The sequence below is a fragment of the Fusarium redolens genome (assembly GCF_020744475.1).
Source record: "Fusarium redolens strain MPI-CAGE-AT-0023 chromosome Unknown BKA55scaffold_11, whole genome shotgun sequence".
In the NCBI taxonomy this organism is placed as follows: Eukaryota; Fungi; Ascomycota; class Sordariomycetes; order Hypocreales; family Nectriaceae; genus Fusarium; species Fusarium redolens.
In genome coordinates, this window is record NW_025763674.1 from 1,627,873 (window position 1) to 1,645,775 (window position 17,903).

At 33.9% G+C, this 17,903-nt stretch overlaps 5 protein-coding genes across 5 annotated transcripts; 1 reads left to right on the forward strand and 4 right to left on the reverse strand.

Moving 5' to 3' along the window:
* Nucleotides 1-5,738: 5,738 nt before the first annotated feature.
* BKA55DRAFT_574082 (uncharacterized protein) lies at nucleotides 5,739-6,655 on the reverse strand. Its single transcript, XM_046193275.1, has 5 exons — nucleotides 6,392-6,655; nucleotides 6,207-6,340; nucleotides 6,045-6,139; nucleotides 5,943-5,983; nucleotides 5,739-5,883 (listed from the first exon to the last, which is right to left on the reverse strand). Coding segments are annotated over exons 2-5 (228 nt in total). The 5' UTR covers nucleotides 6,209-6,340; nucleotides 6,392-6,655; the 3' UTR covers nucleotides 5,739-5,793.
* A 2,559-nt stretch (nucleotides 6,656-9,214) lies between these two features.
* Nucleotides 9,215-10,370, reverse strand: BKA55DRAFT_677417 (uncharacterized protein). Its single transcript, XM_046198116.1, has 3 exons — nucleotides 10,048-10,370; nucleotides 9,368-9,966; nucleotides 9,215-9,315 (listed from the first exon to the last, which is right to left on the reverse strand). The coding sequence occupies exon 2, from the start codon at nucleotides 9,888-9,890 to the stop codon at nucleotides 9,633-9,635; it is 258 nt and encodes an 85-aa protein (XP_046047783.1). The 5' UTR covers nucleotides 9,891-9,966; nucleotides 10,048-10,370; the 3' UTR covers nucleotides 9,215-9,315; nucleotides 9,368-9,632.
* A 437-nt stretch (nucleotides 10,371-10,807) lies between these two features.
* On the forward strand, nucleotides 10,808-11,825 carry BKA55DRAFT_647665 (RTA1 like protein-domain-containing protein; the record flags this gene model as incomplete). The annotated part of the gene is made up of 3 exons (XM_046197234.1): nucleotides 10,808-11,019; nucleotides 11,076-11,168; nucleotides 11,236-11,825. The coding sequence occupies exons 1-3, from the start codon at nucleotides 10,824-10,826 to the stop codon at nucleotides 11,823-11,825; spliced, it is 879 nt and encodes a 292-aa protein (XP_046047784.1). The 5' UTR covers nucleotides 10,808-10,823.
* On the reverse strand, nucleotides 11,790-13,487 carry BKA55DRAFT_574089 (S-adenosyl-L-methionine-dependent methyltransferase). Its single transcript, XM_046193276.1, has 9 exons — nucleotides 13,327-13,487; nucleotides 13,225-13,271; nucleotides 13,029-13,166; nucleotides 12,909-12,978; nucleotides 12,816-12,843; nucleotides 12,751-12,763; nucleotides 12,276-12,702; nucleotides 12,137-12,221; nucleotides 11,790-12,091 (listed from the first exon to the last, which is right to left on the reverse strand). The coding sequence occupies exons 1-9, from the start codon at nucleotides 13,432-13,434 to the stop codon at nucleotides 11,937-11,939; spliced, it is 1,071 nt and encodes a 356-aa protein (XP_046047785.1). The 5' UTR covers nucleotides 13,435-13,487; the 3' UTR covers nucleotides 11,790-11,936.
* Nucleotides 13,488-13,608: 121 nt separating this feature from the next.
* Nucleotides 13,609-17,532, reverse strand: BKA55DRAFT_618812 (uncharacterized protein). Its single transcript, XM_046196742.1, is given in 6 exon segments — nucleotides 13,609-15,310; nucleotides 15,535-15,662; nucleotides 15,680-16,384; nucleotides 16,445-17,125; nucleotides 17,176-17,276; nucleotides 17,353-17,532. 6 exon segments carry the CDS (start codon nucleotides 17,470-17,472, stop codon nucleotides 13,638-13,640), a joined length of 3,408 nt encoding a protein of 1,135 aa, XP_046047786.1. The 5' UTR covers nucleotides 17,473-17,532; the 3' UTR covers nucleotides 13,609-13,637.
* Nucleotides 17,533-17,903: the final 371 nt, after the last annotated feature.

Genomic DNA, 17,903 nt, shown 5'->3' on the forward strand with positions numbered 1-17,903 from the left:
AAACCTTCTTTTAGTTTATTAATTAGGTATAGTTTATTTTTAACTTCTTCTTTTAATCCTTTATAATAGATTTTTATTAAGGCTTTATTATCCTATTTAGTCTTAAATATAAGCTATTAGAACTTAGTAAAATAGGTAATATAAAACTTAATTTATTTAAGTATAAGTAACTTTATTATAGCTTATTATTCTTTATTAATTACTTTAAAGTTATCTTTAAGGGCTTATTTAAAATTTTCCTTAATTTCTAAAAATATTTTATATATCTTAATCTTATTATTTTTCTTTATTTTTAAGGAAATCTCTTAAAATAGGTTTAAACTAATTCTTTATATTTTCTTAAATTAGGCTTATAATATATAAGAGTTTCTTTATAAGGGTATTTAGTTTATTTTTATAGAGATAGAAGTAAGCCTTTATTTAAGTTAAGAATAAGATTATATTAGTAGCTTAGCCTTTAAAGGGTTTTAGTTTAGAAGGCTTAAGTGCTTTATTTAAGTCTTATTTATTATTACCTTTATTAATAGTTATAATAAGGCATAAATTTACCTAAGCCTATAAAGTATAAATAGTATTATAAAGTTATTAGACTTTAACTATTATTTTAATAGTGCTAAGTAGTGCTTTAGTATAAGAAAATATTAAATTAGTATTACTAAATATCTTAATAATATAATATTACTTAATTATTAATATAATATATTTTAAATAAAAGCTATTAATATATAATAAGATTAGTTTTAAATAGGTAAACTAGTTTATATTAGGTTTAATATTTATAAAGTTATAAGGTATTAAATTAAGTAATTATAAAGTATTATATTTTTTAATAGTAAATAAGGTAAGTTAGGTATATTTAGGTAAAGAAGTTTTATTAATAGCTAATAAGTTAAGTTTTATTTATTACTAAATAAATATATATATAATATAATAGCTTATAGTATTATAAATTAGGCTTATAATAAGTTATAAATTAATATTATAAGCTGTATTATAAGGCTTATAGGTATTATAAGGTTTATTTATAAGTTATTATATAATTAGTAGGGTTATTAATAGGTTATATGTAATATAAGCGCTTCCCCTTATTAGGTTATAATATTATATTTCTTAGCTTTTTATATATATCTATCTTTAAATAATAAATATATCCTTATTCCAAGCTTATTATATAGTAGTTTATAAGGCTATTTTTATTTATTTTTAAGTTATTTATCTTCTTTATAAAAGTATTATATAATTACTTATATTATACTTCCTCTATATCTTATCTATTTTAATAATATAATATTACTTAATTATTATTATTTTTTTTATTTTTTTAAGTTTATAAGTTAGCCTTAAAAGGTATATTTAAGCATCTCTAAAGTCTAATATAGTTTAAATATTTATTACCCCTATAGCTAGTAAAGCTTTATTAAGTTAAATTATTATAGTTAGCTACCTTAATTATAGCCTAAACCTAGCTATATATATACTAGCTAAAAAGCCTTACTTACTTATTAGCTAGCCCTAACCTTCTTCCTATAACTTACTTAAAAGGTCTTTTATTAACCTTTACTATATACCACACTTTAATTATTTAGTATATAATAAGTTATCTAACCTAACCTAATTTTCCCTTTTCTAGCTATAATTACTAATAGTATTATAGCTGCTTTATTATAATACTTACTATTTAAAAAAGCCTATAAATACCTAAGCTTAATAAGCCTTATTTAACTAAAGGCTATAATATAATCCTTAAGATTAAAAAAGCTTTTAGATAAAATAAAAGTAAAGGTAATATATTATATATAATAGCTATAAATATTAAAGAGGCCTAATTTAATAAAGATAATATTAACTATATTAAAATAATAATCTTTAATTATAAATTCCTTTTACTTATATAATCTATTTATAAAAACCTTTTAATTAATAAAGACTTTCTTAAATATAAAAAATAAAAGCTTAAGGATTTAAAAAAGAAGCTATATAAAGAGGTATAGCTAAGCAGGAGGGAGAGGGGGTTCCTTAGGGCCCTTAATAGCGGCTTGCATAATAAGTGGCTTACAGATATCCGGTGGCAGGCTAAGGAGGTACTGGAGAAGACCGAGAACCTGTAATGCAATGTCTGCTATCTAAGGATAGTTAACGGAGGAGGGGACAGAGGAAGAGGGCAAACATACAGATAGAAGCGGGGTAATCGCGGGGTTCTATAGAGGAAAAATGTATTGAGTTTTGTGTGAGTTTAGTTGCCTGAAGTTAAAGACCTAAAGTCGTGACTGAATTTGGCGTCGGCAGCAAAAAGAGGATTAAATAAGTCACGAGATAGATTATGTAACTAAATAAGCAAATTAGCTATAATATTAGTGCACTATTAATATAAACAGGGGTTAGTTATTATTATATTATATTTTAAATAAAAGCTATTAATATATAATAATTAGGTTTTTAAATAAGTAAACTAGTTTATATTAAGTTTATATTTATAAATACTTTAAGGTATTAAATTAAGTAAATTAATTATTATATCTTTTAATAATTAAGTAATATATATTAGGCTTATTAATATAAAGATATTTTATTAATAGCTAGTAAGTTAAGTTTTATTTATTACTAAAAGAATATATATATATATTAAGGTATATATAAGTAAAATAAAGTTAATTTAATTCTATTTATATTTCTTTATTAAATAAGTTAAATAATATATATATAACTTATTATAAGGTAAGTAGTAATAATTAAAAGAAAAGGTAAGGTATTTATTTTTATATATATTAGAATGCATTAGGTTATAATAAAAAAGCCTTACTCTTTAGCTAGCCTTAATCTTCTTCTTATAACTTACTTTAAAGACTAGTTTTTTACTAAATCTTATAATATATTTAAATTATTTATAATAAGTAATTTAATTTAACTTTTATTATACCTTTTAATTATAACTATTTATAATATTATAATTATATTATAATAATACTTATTAAAAAAAGCCTATAAATATTTAATCTTAATAAGCCTTATTTAATAAAAGGCTATAATATAATTAATATAATTAATATAATTAATATAATTAATATAATTAACTAAGCTATTAAAAAAGATAATTATAATAAGCTTTATAATATAATAATAAAAATTAAAAAGGCCTAATTATATAAGAATAATACTAATTATATTAGGCTAATAGCCTTTAATTATAAAATCCTCTTATTTATATATCTTTTTTATAATAATTACCCTTTTATTAAAAATTCCTTTTTTAATTTTAAGATAAAGAAACTTACTTAAGAGGCTAAAAGGGAAATTAATTAAAGAGGTAAATCTAAGTTAAAGGGAAAGGAAATTTATTAAGGCCCTTTATAATAATTTATATAATAAGTAGCTTAAGGCTATTTAAAGGTAGGCTAAAAAGATATTAAAAAGAATTAAGCCTTAGTAATATATAAATCAGGCTAGTTATAATCTTAAATTATAAGAGTATAGATAAGGGTATATTATTTTATAATATTTAGGATATAAGAGGGGTAATTATAAAATTTAAAAAGAAAGTTTATTAAGTTTTATATAAGTTTAATTACTTAAAGTTAAAGACTTAAAGTTATAATATTAGTATTAGTAATATAAAAAGAATTAAATAAGTTATAAGATATAATATATAATAAACTTAATAAATTAATTAAATATTAATATAGTATTAATATAAATAAAAGATATTATATATTATATTAAAAAAATATAATAACCTTAATATTAAATCTTAATAAATTATATAATTATTATCTTAAGCCTTAAGATTTAATTAAGTAAATAGCCTTAATTTATAAATATAAAAAATAAATTTTTTTATTTTTAATAAGTTAAATATCCTCTTTATTATTACCTTTATAAGGTAATTACTATTAAGACTTTAACCCTAAAAGATTATATTAAAATAAACTAAAAACTTTTATTTTTATTATAAGATATATTATTATATAATTATTATTAATAATAATTAACTTAATTATAATTATTTAATTATCCTAATTAATTAATATATAATTAATACTTTAATATAAATTAATAATATTAATATTAAAGAAGTTTTAAATTTATATTTCTTTTTTTATTATTATATAATTATAAGTAAATACTTATTATATATTAATAAATTATAATTAATATAATAAATTAATTTTATAATTTTTAATTATTAAATATAATATATTAATACTAAGGCCCCTGTTTATATTAATAATATATTAATATTATAGCTAATTTACTTATTTAGTTATATAATTTATCTTATAACTTATTTAATCCTCTTTTTGCCGCCAATGCCAAATATCTTTAACTTTAGGCAACTAAACTTATATAAAACTTAATATATTTTTCCTCTACAAAACCCCGCAATTACCCCGCTTCTATCCTTACAGGTTCTCGGTCTTTTCTAGTACCTCCTTAGCCTGCTACTAAATATCCTTAAGCCCCTTATTATATAAGCCGCCATTAAGGGCCCTAAGAAACCCCCTCTCCCTCCTGCTTAGCTATACCTCTCTATATAGCTTCTTTTTAAATTTTTAAGCTTTTACTTTTTATATTTAAGGAAGTCTTTATTAATTAGAAAGTTCTTATAAATAAATTATATAAGTAAAAAGATCTTATAATTAAAGATTACTATCTTAATATAGCTAGTATTATCTTTATTAAATTAGGCCTCTTTAATATCTATAACTATTATATATAATATATTACCTTTATTTTTATTTTACTTAAGAGCTTTTTTAATCTTAAGGATTATATTATAGCCTTTAGTTAAATAAGGCTTATTAAGCCTAGGTACTTATAGGCTTCTTTAAATAGTAAGTATTATAATAGGGCAGCTATAATGCTATTAGTAATTATAGCTAAAAGGTATTTAAGTTAGGTTAAATAACTTATTATAGAAGTATAATAGATAATTAAAGCATAGTATCCTTTTAGGTAGGTTATAGGAAGAAGGTTAGGGCTAGCTAATAAGTAAGTAAGGCTTTTTAGCTAGTATATATATAGCTAGGTTTAGGCTATAATTAAGGCAGCTAATTATAATAATTTAACTTAATAAAGCTTTGCTAGCTATAGGGATAATAAATATTTAAATTATATTAAATTCTAGAGATACTTAAATATACCTTTTAAAGCTAACTTATAAACTTAAAAAAAAATTATTAATATTAAGGATAATATATTTCTTATTAAATATATTATAAGTTAAATAAATATATTAATAAACTTAGCTAATTATTTAAAATAAAATTATATATATTAAGATAAAAATAAGCTTTTATTAATAATATTATATTAAGTAATAATAATAATATATATTAGGTATAATTTATAAAATTAAAATAAATAATTTAATTAATTAAATTAATAATATAAATATTTTATTATAAGAATTAAGTATTATTATAAAATAAAGGAAAAGAAGTAAAAGGAAATAAAAAGAGAAAAAGGCAAATTAAGAAAAAAAAGTTTAAATATTTAAAGAAAAATTATAAATATTAATAAATTAAGACTAACTTAATAAGCTAATAATAAATTAAATTAAGTTATAAGAAAATATAATAAAAAAAATATAAATTAAAAAATAAATATAATTAAATAATCTTTATAAGTTTAATATTTAAAGTATTATTTAATTAATTCTTTTTTTCTTTTAAGTTTATAAGTTAGCCTTAAAAGGTATATTTAAGTATCTCTAAAGTCTAATATAATTTAAATATTTATTACCCCTTAATAGGCAAAGCTTTATTAAGTTAATATTATTATAATTAGCTGCCTTAATTACAGCCTAAACCTAGCTGCATATAACCTAGCTAGAGAGCCTTGCTCTTCAGCTGGCCCTAATCTTCTTCCTGCAACCCACTTCAAAGGCTAAGACAATTTAAGTCAGTTTTCAGTACCAGAGAGCAAGGTCATAATCGCATACGCACTCTTTCGCCGACCCCTGCAGATACCACGCTTGAATCATCCACTGCGCTTCCACTTCTAGGTCAGCCAGAGGCTAAGCAGTAGAGACCGCGCCGCAAACTCACCAGTAAGTGATCCGATCCGACTTCCCCTTCTGATCGCAACTGCTAACAGCATCACAGCTGCACCATAACGATGCTTAGAAGAAGCCTGCAGACACCTAATCCCGATGAGCCTTATCTAACAGAAGGCCACGATATGATCGATATAATTAAAGAAGCTCTTACATAAGATAAGAAGGGCAAGGGCAATATCTTTTATATAAAGGCTATAGAAATCAAAGATGCCTAGGATTATAAGGATAATACTAGCTATATTAAGCTAGTAGTCTTTAGTTATAAGATCCTCCTGCTTATATAGCCTTACTATAAGCTAATTAACAGAGGCTTCTTTAATCTTAAGATAGAGAAACTTAATAAGCTAGAAGGGAAGTTACTTATAGGGGTAAATCTAAGCCAGAGGGAGAGGAAGTTTATTAAGGCCCTTTGCCTAGGCGGCTTATATGATAAGTGGCTTAAGGATAGCTGGTGGCAGGCCAAGGAGGTACTAGAGAAGACCGAGCCCCTGTGAAGACCAGGCTGGCTATGGTCTTGGACCACGAGAGCGCGACTGAGATGAGGGGGACGGCATACCACGATGTCTGGGATGGAAGAGGGGTAATCGCGGGGTTTGGGAGGAAAACGTATTAGGTCGTGGCGTCGGCGGCGTAAAGAGGGTTAAATAGGTCACGGGACATAACACGTAATAGATTTAACAGATTAGCTAAATATTAATATACTATTAATATAAACAGGGGGTATTATTTAATTATATTTATCTTTAACTTATACTTCTTTTAGTATATTATTTTATAATTTAATTTAATTTATAATATATTTTATAATAAATATATTTTATATAATATTATAAAGCTATATTTAATAATTAAAAATTATAAATTTAATTTATTATATAAATATAATGTATTAATATATAATAGGTTTTTACTTATAATTTTATAATAATAAAAAGAAAATATAAACTTAGGATTTTTTTAATATTAATATTATTAATTTATATTAAAGTATTAATTATATATTAATTAATTACTATAATTAAATAATTATAACTTAATTAATTATTATTAATAATAATTATATAATAATATATTTTATAATATAAATAAGGGTTTTTAGCTTATTTTAATATAACTCTTTAAGATTAAAGCCTTAATAGTAATTATCTTAAGAAGGTAATAATAAAAAAGGTATTTAGCCTATTAACAATAAGGGAAACATTATTTTTATACTTATAAATTAAGATTATTTATTTAATTAAATCTTAAGCTTTAAGATAATAGCTATATAATTTACTAAAACTTAATATTAAGGTTATTATTTTTTTAATATAATATATAATATCTTATCTTATATTATATTAAAAATAAATATCTTTAGCTTTACTTTATATATTACTTAATAAGTATTTTAACTTTTAAATAAGTTTAATATAATATTATATTATAATTAAATAACTTTATTATATTAATAATATAATAATATTTAATTAATTTATTAAGCCTATTATATATTATATTATATAATCTATTTTAACGCTTTTTATATTATTAATATTAATATTAATTATAACTTTAGGTTTTTAACTTTAAGTAGTTAAACTTATATAAAACTTAATATATTTTCTTTTTATTTCTCTAAATATTATAATTACCCCTCTTATATCCTTACCAGCGCTTAGTCCTCTTTAATACCTTCTTAGCCTGCCCTTAAATAGTCTTAAACTACTTATTATATAAGCTATTATAAAAGGCCTTAATAAATTTCCTCTCTTTCTAACTTAAATTTACCTTTTTAATTAGCTTTCCTTTTAGCCTATTAAGTTTTTTTATCTTAAAATTAAGAAAGGCCTTTTTAATAAGAACATAACTATTATAAAAAAGGTATATAAGTAAGAGGCATTTATAATTAAATACTATTAGTTTAATATAATTAATATTATTTTTATATAACTAGGCCTTTTTAATTTTTATTATTATATTATAAAGCTTATTATAATTATCTTTTTTAATAGCTTAGTTAATTATATTAATTATATTAATTATATTATAGCCTTTTATTAAATAAGGCTTATTAAAATTAAATATTTATAGGCTTTTTTTAATAAGTATTATTATAATATAATTATAATATTATTAGTAGTTATAATTAAAAGGTATAATAAGAGTTAAATTAAATTACTTATTATAAATAATTTAAATATATTATAAGATTTAGTAAAAAAGTAGTCTTTAAAGTAAGTTATAAGAAGAAGATTAAGGCTAGTTAAAAAGTAAGTAAGGCTCTTTAGCTAGGTTATATATAGCTTAGTTTAAGCTATAATTAAAATAGCTAATTATAATAATATTAACTTAATAAAGCTTTATTTACTAAGAGGTAATAAATATTTAAATTATATTAGACTTTAAAAATACTTAAATATATTTTTTAAGGCTAACTTATAAATTTAAAAAAATATTATAATTAAATATTATATTAATAATAATATAACTTTATTTACTTAACTTTATAAATCTTTATAGCTTATTAAGTATTTAATGTTAAGTTATTTTATATAGCTTAAAAGGTAAAAAAAAAACTTTAGCTTTATTTAAAGGCTATAATATAATAAATAATTAAGAATTAATTAATTAAATATTTAAATATTAACTTAAAAGATTTTATTATACTTACTTATTAAATATATTATACTCTTTGCTTTATTTATTAAATAAAAATAAGTTAATAAGAAGATAAATAGTATTAAAAGGTATAATAATAAAATTTAAAAGTAAATACTATAATAAGAAATATTATATATAAATAGATAAAATTAAGTTTAAACACTAGGCAGAAGTCTAAGTATAAATATAAAGAAATAACTTAATATATTAAAGTATAAGACTACTTATTATAATAATATAATTAATTTTTAAAAGTAAAAAGCCTTATATTAAAGCTTATTACTTTAGGTATAAAAGTATTTAATTATAACTAAGCTTTAGGATTTTATTAAGAGATTAAAAAGTAATATCTTAATATAAAAATAAGATTAAAAGGTGCCCCTAGTTAGGGTTACTATTATAGCCATAAAGTCTTAAGTATAATAATATTTAAAGTCCTAGTCCTAGAATTAAGACTAAAAGCTTAAGGTAAATAGCTCTAATATAAGCTAATAGGGGCTAATAAGGGGCTAAGGGGTCCTATAAAAGCGGCACCTATTAGCAGATCACGTGTCGCTTGAGTTTCGTCTCAGGATACCAACGGATATGGCGGCAACAGCCGTGATCGGTAAAAAGACCTAGAAGGTTTTAGACTTCCTGTTGGATGGAAGAAAGACTGGGGGCGTTTACCAGGCTATATAGATACATGGCTATGCCAGATATTCCGCTGTAAGTCGTTGTGCGTTACCAATTTCCAGTCTGCATAAGGAGCGGGGGGAAGAACCACCACTTCAGGATAAAGCCAGGAGTGGTCTATGAGACAGACTCATGAGTAATTGAACTGAGATGGGGAAAGTGTATCATGGATAATAATGGTTATTTAAATATCCAACTGGGACTAGTCAGGACTTTATATAGACGTCTATGCATTGATGTCTGTGACATTGGGGGGAGGTCACGAAATCCTCAAGCATGGGTCCTCCAAGTTATCAACCATCAAGGACGGATCGGTGCTCAAAATATACCCATAGGGGTCCATGAATTCAGCATCGAACATATCGCCAGAACCGATCACGGTGGGGGCGTCTGATGCATCTGCAGGAGCGTTTTGAGTAGCGCCGATTGGTGCCGTGGAAAATTGCGAGTCAGTATGAGAAGACGGGCTGGAGGAGCGCGTGCAGGTTGAAAAGGACATGCAGGGTCCTTGAGACATGGTCAACTGAGCCGAACTTGATTCACCAAGGGCTGGTTGCGGGAGTTCAATACGGTTGGTGATAGCCTCCACGATACTGTGAGTGTGAGTAATACAGTCGTTATCAAGAATGGGGTTTGGCCAAATGCTCTCCGAGTCCAACGGGACCATTACTAACTTTCTTGTTGGAATTCTTTTGAAATTGGAATCGAACCGACATTGTAGCCCGCGCTTGCTGCACCTCGTACACGAGACTCCAGTAGATTTGTGGCGTGCATCACAAGCCAGCTTGGCCTGTCGACATGCCGTGCAGCTCTTGCGCGGCTAGGTTTCGGATGCATGGTGGCAACGAACAGCAAAATGCAACGAACGGGTAGACCCAAAAAATTTGTTGACGCCAGGCTGAAACAAACGACGAAAGCTGGGTGTAGATAGCATCGACTCCTCGTCAAAGGCCACGAGTGAAGTGCGAAATGCGAAATTCGCAGTTCTCAACAGCCTTCGCAAATGAGGTCCGAAAATGCGGGCGAATGAAACAAGGATAAGTTGGGGCTTATGGCTTATGGCATGTCTCTGCTTTGTCAGCCTACGCAGGTACGATAAGGCCATGTCTGGTGTGAAACTGGTTTTCCGAGTCTACAAGCAACCCCAACCAGCATATGTGAGCGGTATCCACATAGTATATAGCTCAAGGTGCTTCTATTCTTGTCTTGAAAGTGCCAGAATAGCCCATCGTGTGTGACTTTCAATCTCAGGCCATTCATTGCGTATCAAACTGCGAAATTTGCAGTCTGTCGCTGCGCCACTTGCGGCCTCATTGGTGAAAGTGCCCCTGTAAGAGTGAAAGCTCTCGTAACACTGGTCAGTATATAAAGCAAGAGCTAGAGTCTAGGTCTTCAATCTCATCGCCAATTCAGTCTTTTTTCCCCGGGTCCTGGCACGCACCAACGCAACATGTCAGCAGATCAAGACCTACGCAAGGGCTGCCACTCTTTGGTAACGGGCATTCATACTTCATATGGCTACGCTCCAACCACTTCTGCAGGCATTGTATTTTGTATACTGTTCCGTCTCTCCACCATTTCACACATAATTCAGCTTGGCCGATCCAAAGTTTGGTGGTGTATCGTCTTTGTTGTTGGTGGTCTGGGTATGTTGAAACCACTACATCTATAAATATGGGCTTGAATTAATCACTTCCGATAGTCGAAATCATCGGCTGGGCGGGCCGTACATGGTCCTCTCAATGTCCTTACAACTCTACGGCATTTCTCATGCAGATCTCGACACTCATCATTGGTATGCACTCCGACCATTATATGATTAACCCCTCTCAATTGTTAACTAACCGACTGATCATCGGTAGCCCCTGTTTTCTTCACTGCTGGTGTCTACATTATTCTTGGTCGTTTGATCCAGGTCTTCGGCCGCAACTGCTCCATTCTTCGACCGAGTCTATATCTTTGGATATTCTGTACTTGCGACGTGATTTCTTTGGTCGTCCAGGCAGTTGGCGGCGGTCTGGCCTCATCGGAAGTGAACAAGATCAACGGTAACACAGATCCAGGCACCAACATCATGGTTGCGGGAATAGTCTTCCAACTGGCTTCCATGAGCGTCTTTGTTGCTCTTGCAATTGACTTTTTAATTCGATCCACCAGGCAAGGCATCTTAAAATCCCGAAAGCAGTCCTCCATCCCCATACTAAGTTCCATGACGTTGTCGTTGTTATGCATCTATCTGAGGAGCATATACCGCACTATAGAGCTTTCACAGGGCTGGACGGGATACCTTATTACGCATGAACGGTACTTTATCACACTTGATGGCGCCATGATGGTAATCGCCGTTGGGGTTTTCAACTTTATCCACCCCGCTACCTTTTTGCCTCGATCCCCAGCAGAGGATAATGGGGAGTGGCTGGACATAACTCGGCGGCCTGGATCGAGAAAATAGGGCTCATGAATGTATTGGTACCCTGTTAGATTACATTCAAACTGGAGGGGCGACTCTTGAATACCACAAAGTATCTATATATTGAAATGCTCGAATGATATAAGTCTCATCTCACTGTGGTGAGGGCTTACGTCCATATACATATCGAACCCTCATGTATGTGTGAATCCTTGGGTTCCTGATAGCTTTGCGGATGCTCATAAGGAACAGCTGGTATTCTTCTTTGGGCCACCTCAGTACGTCATTCCACATCATAAGAGTATATCCTGGGTCCAAGTTAGCTAGTTATTATGCTGGAGGTCTCCACTTACCTTCAATATCAGTTTCCAAACAAGCGCGAACGAATCTCCCTACCTCGGCGAGCTTGGGGTCTTTTGGCCAATCTCCGACGGGAATCTGGGGGTTTGTTAATAGATGATCCTGTAAAATTGAGTGACTTGCAGCAGTCACCTTGTAGTCAAGAGTCGTGACGTCTTCAAAACCAGCATCTTTGAACCCTTGAACCTGTTGGTCATATACGAAGAAGGGATTTCCGAGAATCTTTCCCCCTTCTTCAAACAGTTTCTTGTACAGCTTCAGGTTTGGCTCTTTATCGATTGTGCCGTCATCACAACGAAACTCGACATCGGCTTCAGCAGACTGAACCCAGCCTCCAGGGACGCAGCAGCGGTAAGCCTCAGAGAACAGGGCAGACCAGTCTTTGATAGCACCGAATATGTAACGGATATGAATGAAGTCGAACTCATTAGGCTCCCATGTCCAGCTGAGGGCTGCATCGTCTATCTCGAAGCGAACGTTTGGTGGAACCCATTCTGGTTGACATGGGGAGAGGTCGGTACCAATAATCTCGACATTCGGATAACGGTCAGCAAATTCGCTAGGTCTATCAGTGACAGGCATTCAAAGGAACCAATACTGCACGTACATTGCCCAGATACCTGATACAGCTTGTCAACAGTGCATGGAAGGAATAGGTTTGAGATGACTTACCAGTTCCAGTGCCCACGTCAAGCACTTTCTGATAAAGCACCAAGCGGTCAGTTATACGATCAATATAGCTCTGCTTGGATCAGAGATACCAACGTTAATATTATCTGCTTCTAAGGGAGGGAGAAACAGCTTGTCATCCAACAAGATTGTCAAATAGTGATGACTGTGAAAGATTAGACTTGGAACAATGCTTTCAGGTGTCAAAGGTCATACGTCAAGTCCACGGACTCTAGCTGCTGATCATCATTGGGCAAAAAGTAGTTGGTGGTAAATTTATCGCTGTGATAAGTGCGGCCTTGACTGCGACGATATTCAAGGATACTGGCGGAGACTGAGGCAGTCGAGCTTTCTCTTAAGTTTCGTATATTAGCATTTAATCACTCCTGGACGACTTGAAGGGAAAACTAACGCGTCTGCACCAAGAGTGGAATCGGCATCGTCTTGCACCTCGTTGTCCTACAAAAGAGATAAACTCATGACTAAACCTCGATGAGGTATTTTATCCACGTACGTGCTCGTCGTCGGCAGGGATAAGATCTGTCTGTTGCGGCGGTGAGACTATGGCAGGCGATGAGGGTGTTTCTGCCGGATTGGGCGACTGCGAGGTTTGGTCTGCCATGGTGGCTAGAGTAATTAACTATAGTTACTCCGTAGTTTCTTAGTTAATTGAACTGGACGTGGATGAGAATGATGAGGGGTGATCTGTGACCAACATGGGTCTGAAACACGTGACATACAAGGGATGCGACAAGAATTGTTACAGAAGTGGTATTACTGTGGATGCTACTATAATCTCGGCTACCCAATGAATCAATATTATCATTATCTGTCATCTTCGTCCTCAGCAATCCAATAAGCCTCCACCTCAGCGATACATGTCCTCGCTCCAGGCGTAACCGCAATAGGGAAACCGCCATAATCTGGATCGTCATTAGGCATCATCATGAATTCGCCGTGCCTCGTCTCATCTCCATTCAAGATTCTCAAAGTCTGCAGGTTTCCATTCTCATCAACCTCCTTCTCCTCGCCCCAAAGAATCCCACCAAATGTTGCGTCCTTGCGAGCTGCTTTGAATCGGGCGTGAAAGCCCCGGCCGACGAGGAGAAATTTGGAGTTACCCAAGTGAATAATCATTCCAGCACCAGGTCCAGGCTTACCAAAGACAAAGCAGCGTTCAACAATGACCTTGATATCGCCGAATGTCCTAGTCCACTGTTCCGGCTTCTTCTCGCTTGGCTCTTCGTCAAAAAAGAATCCAAAGCGATCTTCGGGTGCAGCATCAAGGAGATATTGCTTGGTCTGTTTGAGAAGCTTGAACTCGCGGCCAATGATATCAGAACCAGTATCAATGCCAAACGGACTGGCCCCAAGAGCACCGTAAGTCGCATAGGATAACCAGATGCGTCTTGCTCCGTACTCATCACGTCTCTGTTCTGGGATAAATAGAATATTCCCTTGTTCTGTATAATTGCGACAAACAGTTTCGTAGTCGTGGAAGTACAGATCCGGTGCTAGTAGATCCAGAGAGGGCGTGTTAAATCGCCAAATGTCCAGAACATGTGGGCAGGGACCTCCGGATGGGTAAATTCCAGGCTTGTCACCACCACCAACCACAACTGGTGCGCCTCCGCCAAAGTCCAGTTCGGACTGTCCTTCAATGTTGAGCCATGTGTTTGTGTACAGAGGGATGGGATACTCCTTCTTCCCTGCTGCGGCAACTCGTCCCACGTAAGAAGAGATCAAATGCGCCATAAAGGCCTCATCAGCTGCTGTTCCAGGCCCAAAAATGGACTCCCAGGAATGAGTGCCTGACGAAGGGACATTTGAGATTCGTTTTCTGAATCTGGAGTGGGTATCGACGTGGCTCAGATATTGCAGGAGATCACTTGGAATGGGTTCAGCAAACGCTTTGTTGGCTCGGTGCGATCGATCCCGAGAATCGCCGAGGACTCCGGTCTCATTCTGAACTTGAACCATTAAGACAGTCTGGTGCTGTGAATCAACTTCTGCAAGATGTCGCAAAAGGGCAGCGAAAGCTCGAGAATCAGCTTCGCATGCGGCGTCGCATAGGGGAGTGATCATCTCGAGTGTCCTTTTGACGCCTCCAGCTTCAAGAACTTGAACCCGGGGGAACCGCTTGGGGTCTCTCTTAACCCATCCTGGGCCATATGTTGACAGACCGTTCTTGTATGTTCCAAACCAGAGCAGAACGAGATGCATATCATGCTCTCTAGCGCCTTTTAGAACCAAATCAAGCTCACTGAAGTCAAAATGACCTTCCCTGGGCTCGATCATTTCCCATGTTACCGAACCGAGCAATGTGTTAATATGATCGGATTTCATTCTTGGCCAAACCTCACTCATGAACTTGGCGGAGCTCAGAGATGAATTGTGAAGCTCGCCAGGAAGCATCAAGAATGGTTTTCCTTTGACAATGAGTTGGACTGAGCCCTTGTCAGATCGCCGAAGATGAGGGTAGGCATGCTGGGCTGGTGCTGTTGGAATCTGTGTGGCAGTCATGGCTGTAGAGCATTAAAATGATACAAAAATAATAAGTTGACAAAGATGAAATTGATGGTAGTTACGAATTGCAGATGGTTCAAATAGCTTCTGTATTTCCCGAACCGCATAAAATAGAGTGTAGGGTTGGTGGATCATGCGTTCTAGTGCGGAGCTCTAGCCAAGCCTACAAGGATGCTCGGACTTACTCCGCATTAACCTAGGAGGAATCGCCCCAAGCCTCGGCGAATAGTTGCAGCATTCCCGGTTGCGAGGCAAAGGCCTCCGAAGTTTGGGTAGCATTGACCAAGACCCCAGTCTTCAGTTCCGACTCTAATGATCTGATGTCTGTGTATTCGGGTCACGTATCTATCCTCAAGGGCGGAGTGTCGAGCACCCCAATTCCCTGCCAGCAATCTAGGTCATCCAGCTTCCGAAGTAATCGCTCGAGTTTAATTCTCGCGTCCCCTATCTCCACTTCACCCACGCCATTCCCCAGTTGAGTCTGCTCAAGGTAGGCGGCTCCAATGTCCCGAATCTTGGGGACAAGGCTGCTGCCGTTTGCATCAAAGACGGCCCGGGGAAGATGGTATAGGATTTCTAATAGGTCGTCTACAATTTTCTGATGTTCTTGTGCGCTCTTGTCTGTGGGGCCAAATTTCTGAAGAATGTTGGAGCGGATGTTGAGACTTGTCACAAATAAATTGGCGATTTGGACGTCGTGTCCTTCTGTGACATGGGCGGGACGTGACAAACCACCACGCCACCGCAGCTCGGGCGGGAGATTATCCAAAACTTGTTGAATCTTTCCCAGATATCTGGTGATAGTAATCTGTGGTTCGATATTATCATGGAGTTGCTGCACCTCTTGCCAGATGAGGAACAAGTCGCTCAAAGAGTTAAGTCCTGGGACATAGGTCGTGTCATCTCCATGCCAAGGCGGCTCGTGACAGCTGTCTGCAGCATTGGGTTCCATCTGATTGTCTGAGAGAGGGAGTGGTCTTGGAAAGTTTTCGATGCGATCTTGACTAAGTAGACTGATGGGTAGTCTTCCGAAAATATCCGCACTACTGGAATATGTGACTTGTTTAGCGCTGATCGAGTCATCCACTCCCAGTGCCGAAACATACCATGCACTAGCAAATAATAGCCATATGAGTCTTCTCAGGAGCTGTTGTTCAGCCTCATCGTGCTCATGTATCCGATAATACGCCAGGTACCTGGCCCCTGCAGCTGCCTCGCTCAAGGCGTGATAGGCGCGCATACTACTCAACCCTGATTTTGTGGTAGCGCTCATGGCCGTCCCGATATTGTATAAGGCGATGCACCTGTCCATACTAAAAGAGTCTCGGGTAAATTGACTCTTGAGTAGTCCGTGAGCATCGAGGAAGTCAACGCAATAGTCTACAGTCACTGGCCCATAATCACCCCGCGGTAGTGTCGCCTTGGTCGCTGCGCATACGCTGATAACAAGCCCGCAGAATTCGGCGTCAACGTCAGCTACCCCTTTCTGAAGGCGCTGAAGGAACCGGCGACGGAGTAAGATCGGAGCTAAAGGGTGGATCACATTGAACCAGTCCCCAAGCAGGCACATGACGATCGGCTCCGGGGCAAATGCGGAGAGCCATTTGCTACTGGGTCCAGAGCAGGTGCAAGTCGCGGAACGGTTCATATGGTCCAGGAGCTGAGGACTTTGAAGTGGTGTTGTTGATTGGCGAGCATAATTGCTTCCGCCTGATGAGATAGAAACGTTGTTTGGAGAAGGGATTCCTGGTGCCCCTACAACTTGCCGTTGAGCTTTTTGTGCATGTCTGTTTTGCGTCAGTATGCTAATCTAGTTAGCAGCATACAATGGACTGACTTATTGGGAGGTCCACGCTTCCTTCTTGGTCGTTCATGAGTACAGTTCACATTTAAAAACTCGCAGCCTTGACATCGCTGACAGTTGGGATCATACGTGCACTACCGACAGTGTTAGCATATCATATCAACAATGAAGGGTAGACAGTGGCGTTATGGATGCCGTAAGGTTACCAACCCGGATTTTTCTTGCTCTGCAGACATCACAAGCTGCTTGGTTCCGAGACCGTTGCCCCAAATTTGCTGTTGATGCACCTGCGGAGACAGAAGCAGGGGCGCTGTCGACTGTGTCAGCCATTGATTCCAAGGCTTTACTGCGGAGTAGCAAGGTGAGGGTCCTGGTGCGTGGAATCAGCTGGTAAAAAGGAAGAGATAGTCCGAGGAGAATATTCGGATCACCTCTTCTCTTTTAGAGTCTTCTGTATGGACCAATTCGCCGAAATCTCGGATATACTTCAGTGGCCTTGCCTGAAAAAGAATGGTTCGACTGCAGGTAGTCGCCAAGCTAAGACATTCTTACCCAATTAAAGCTGCCAATGCTGTGGACCATTCTCAATGGCTTAACCTGTTGTGATTTAGTCTCACAAACAAACTTCTCAACCTTGTCTTCCCCATGGGGAGAGCAGGAAAAGCCTGGCAAACAATACCATCTAAGGACCATGATGCATTACAGTAACTTACTGTCACGAGACTCATGGCTTGATTTCTGACTAGTATGTGGCTGTCAGG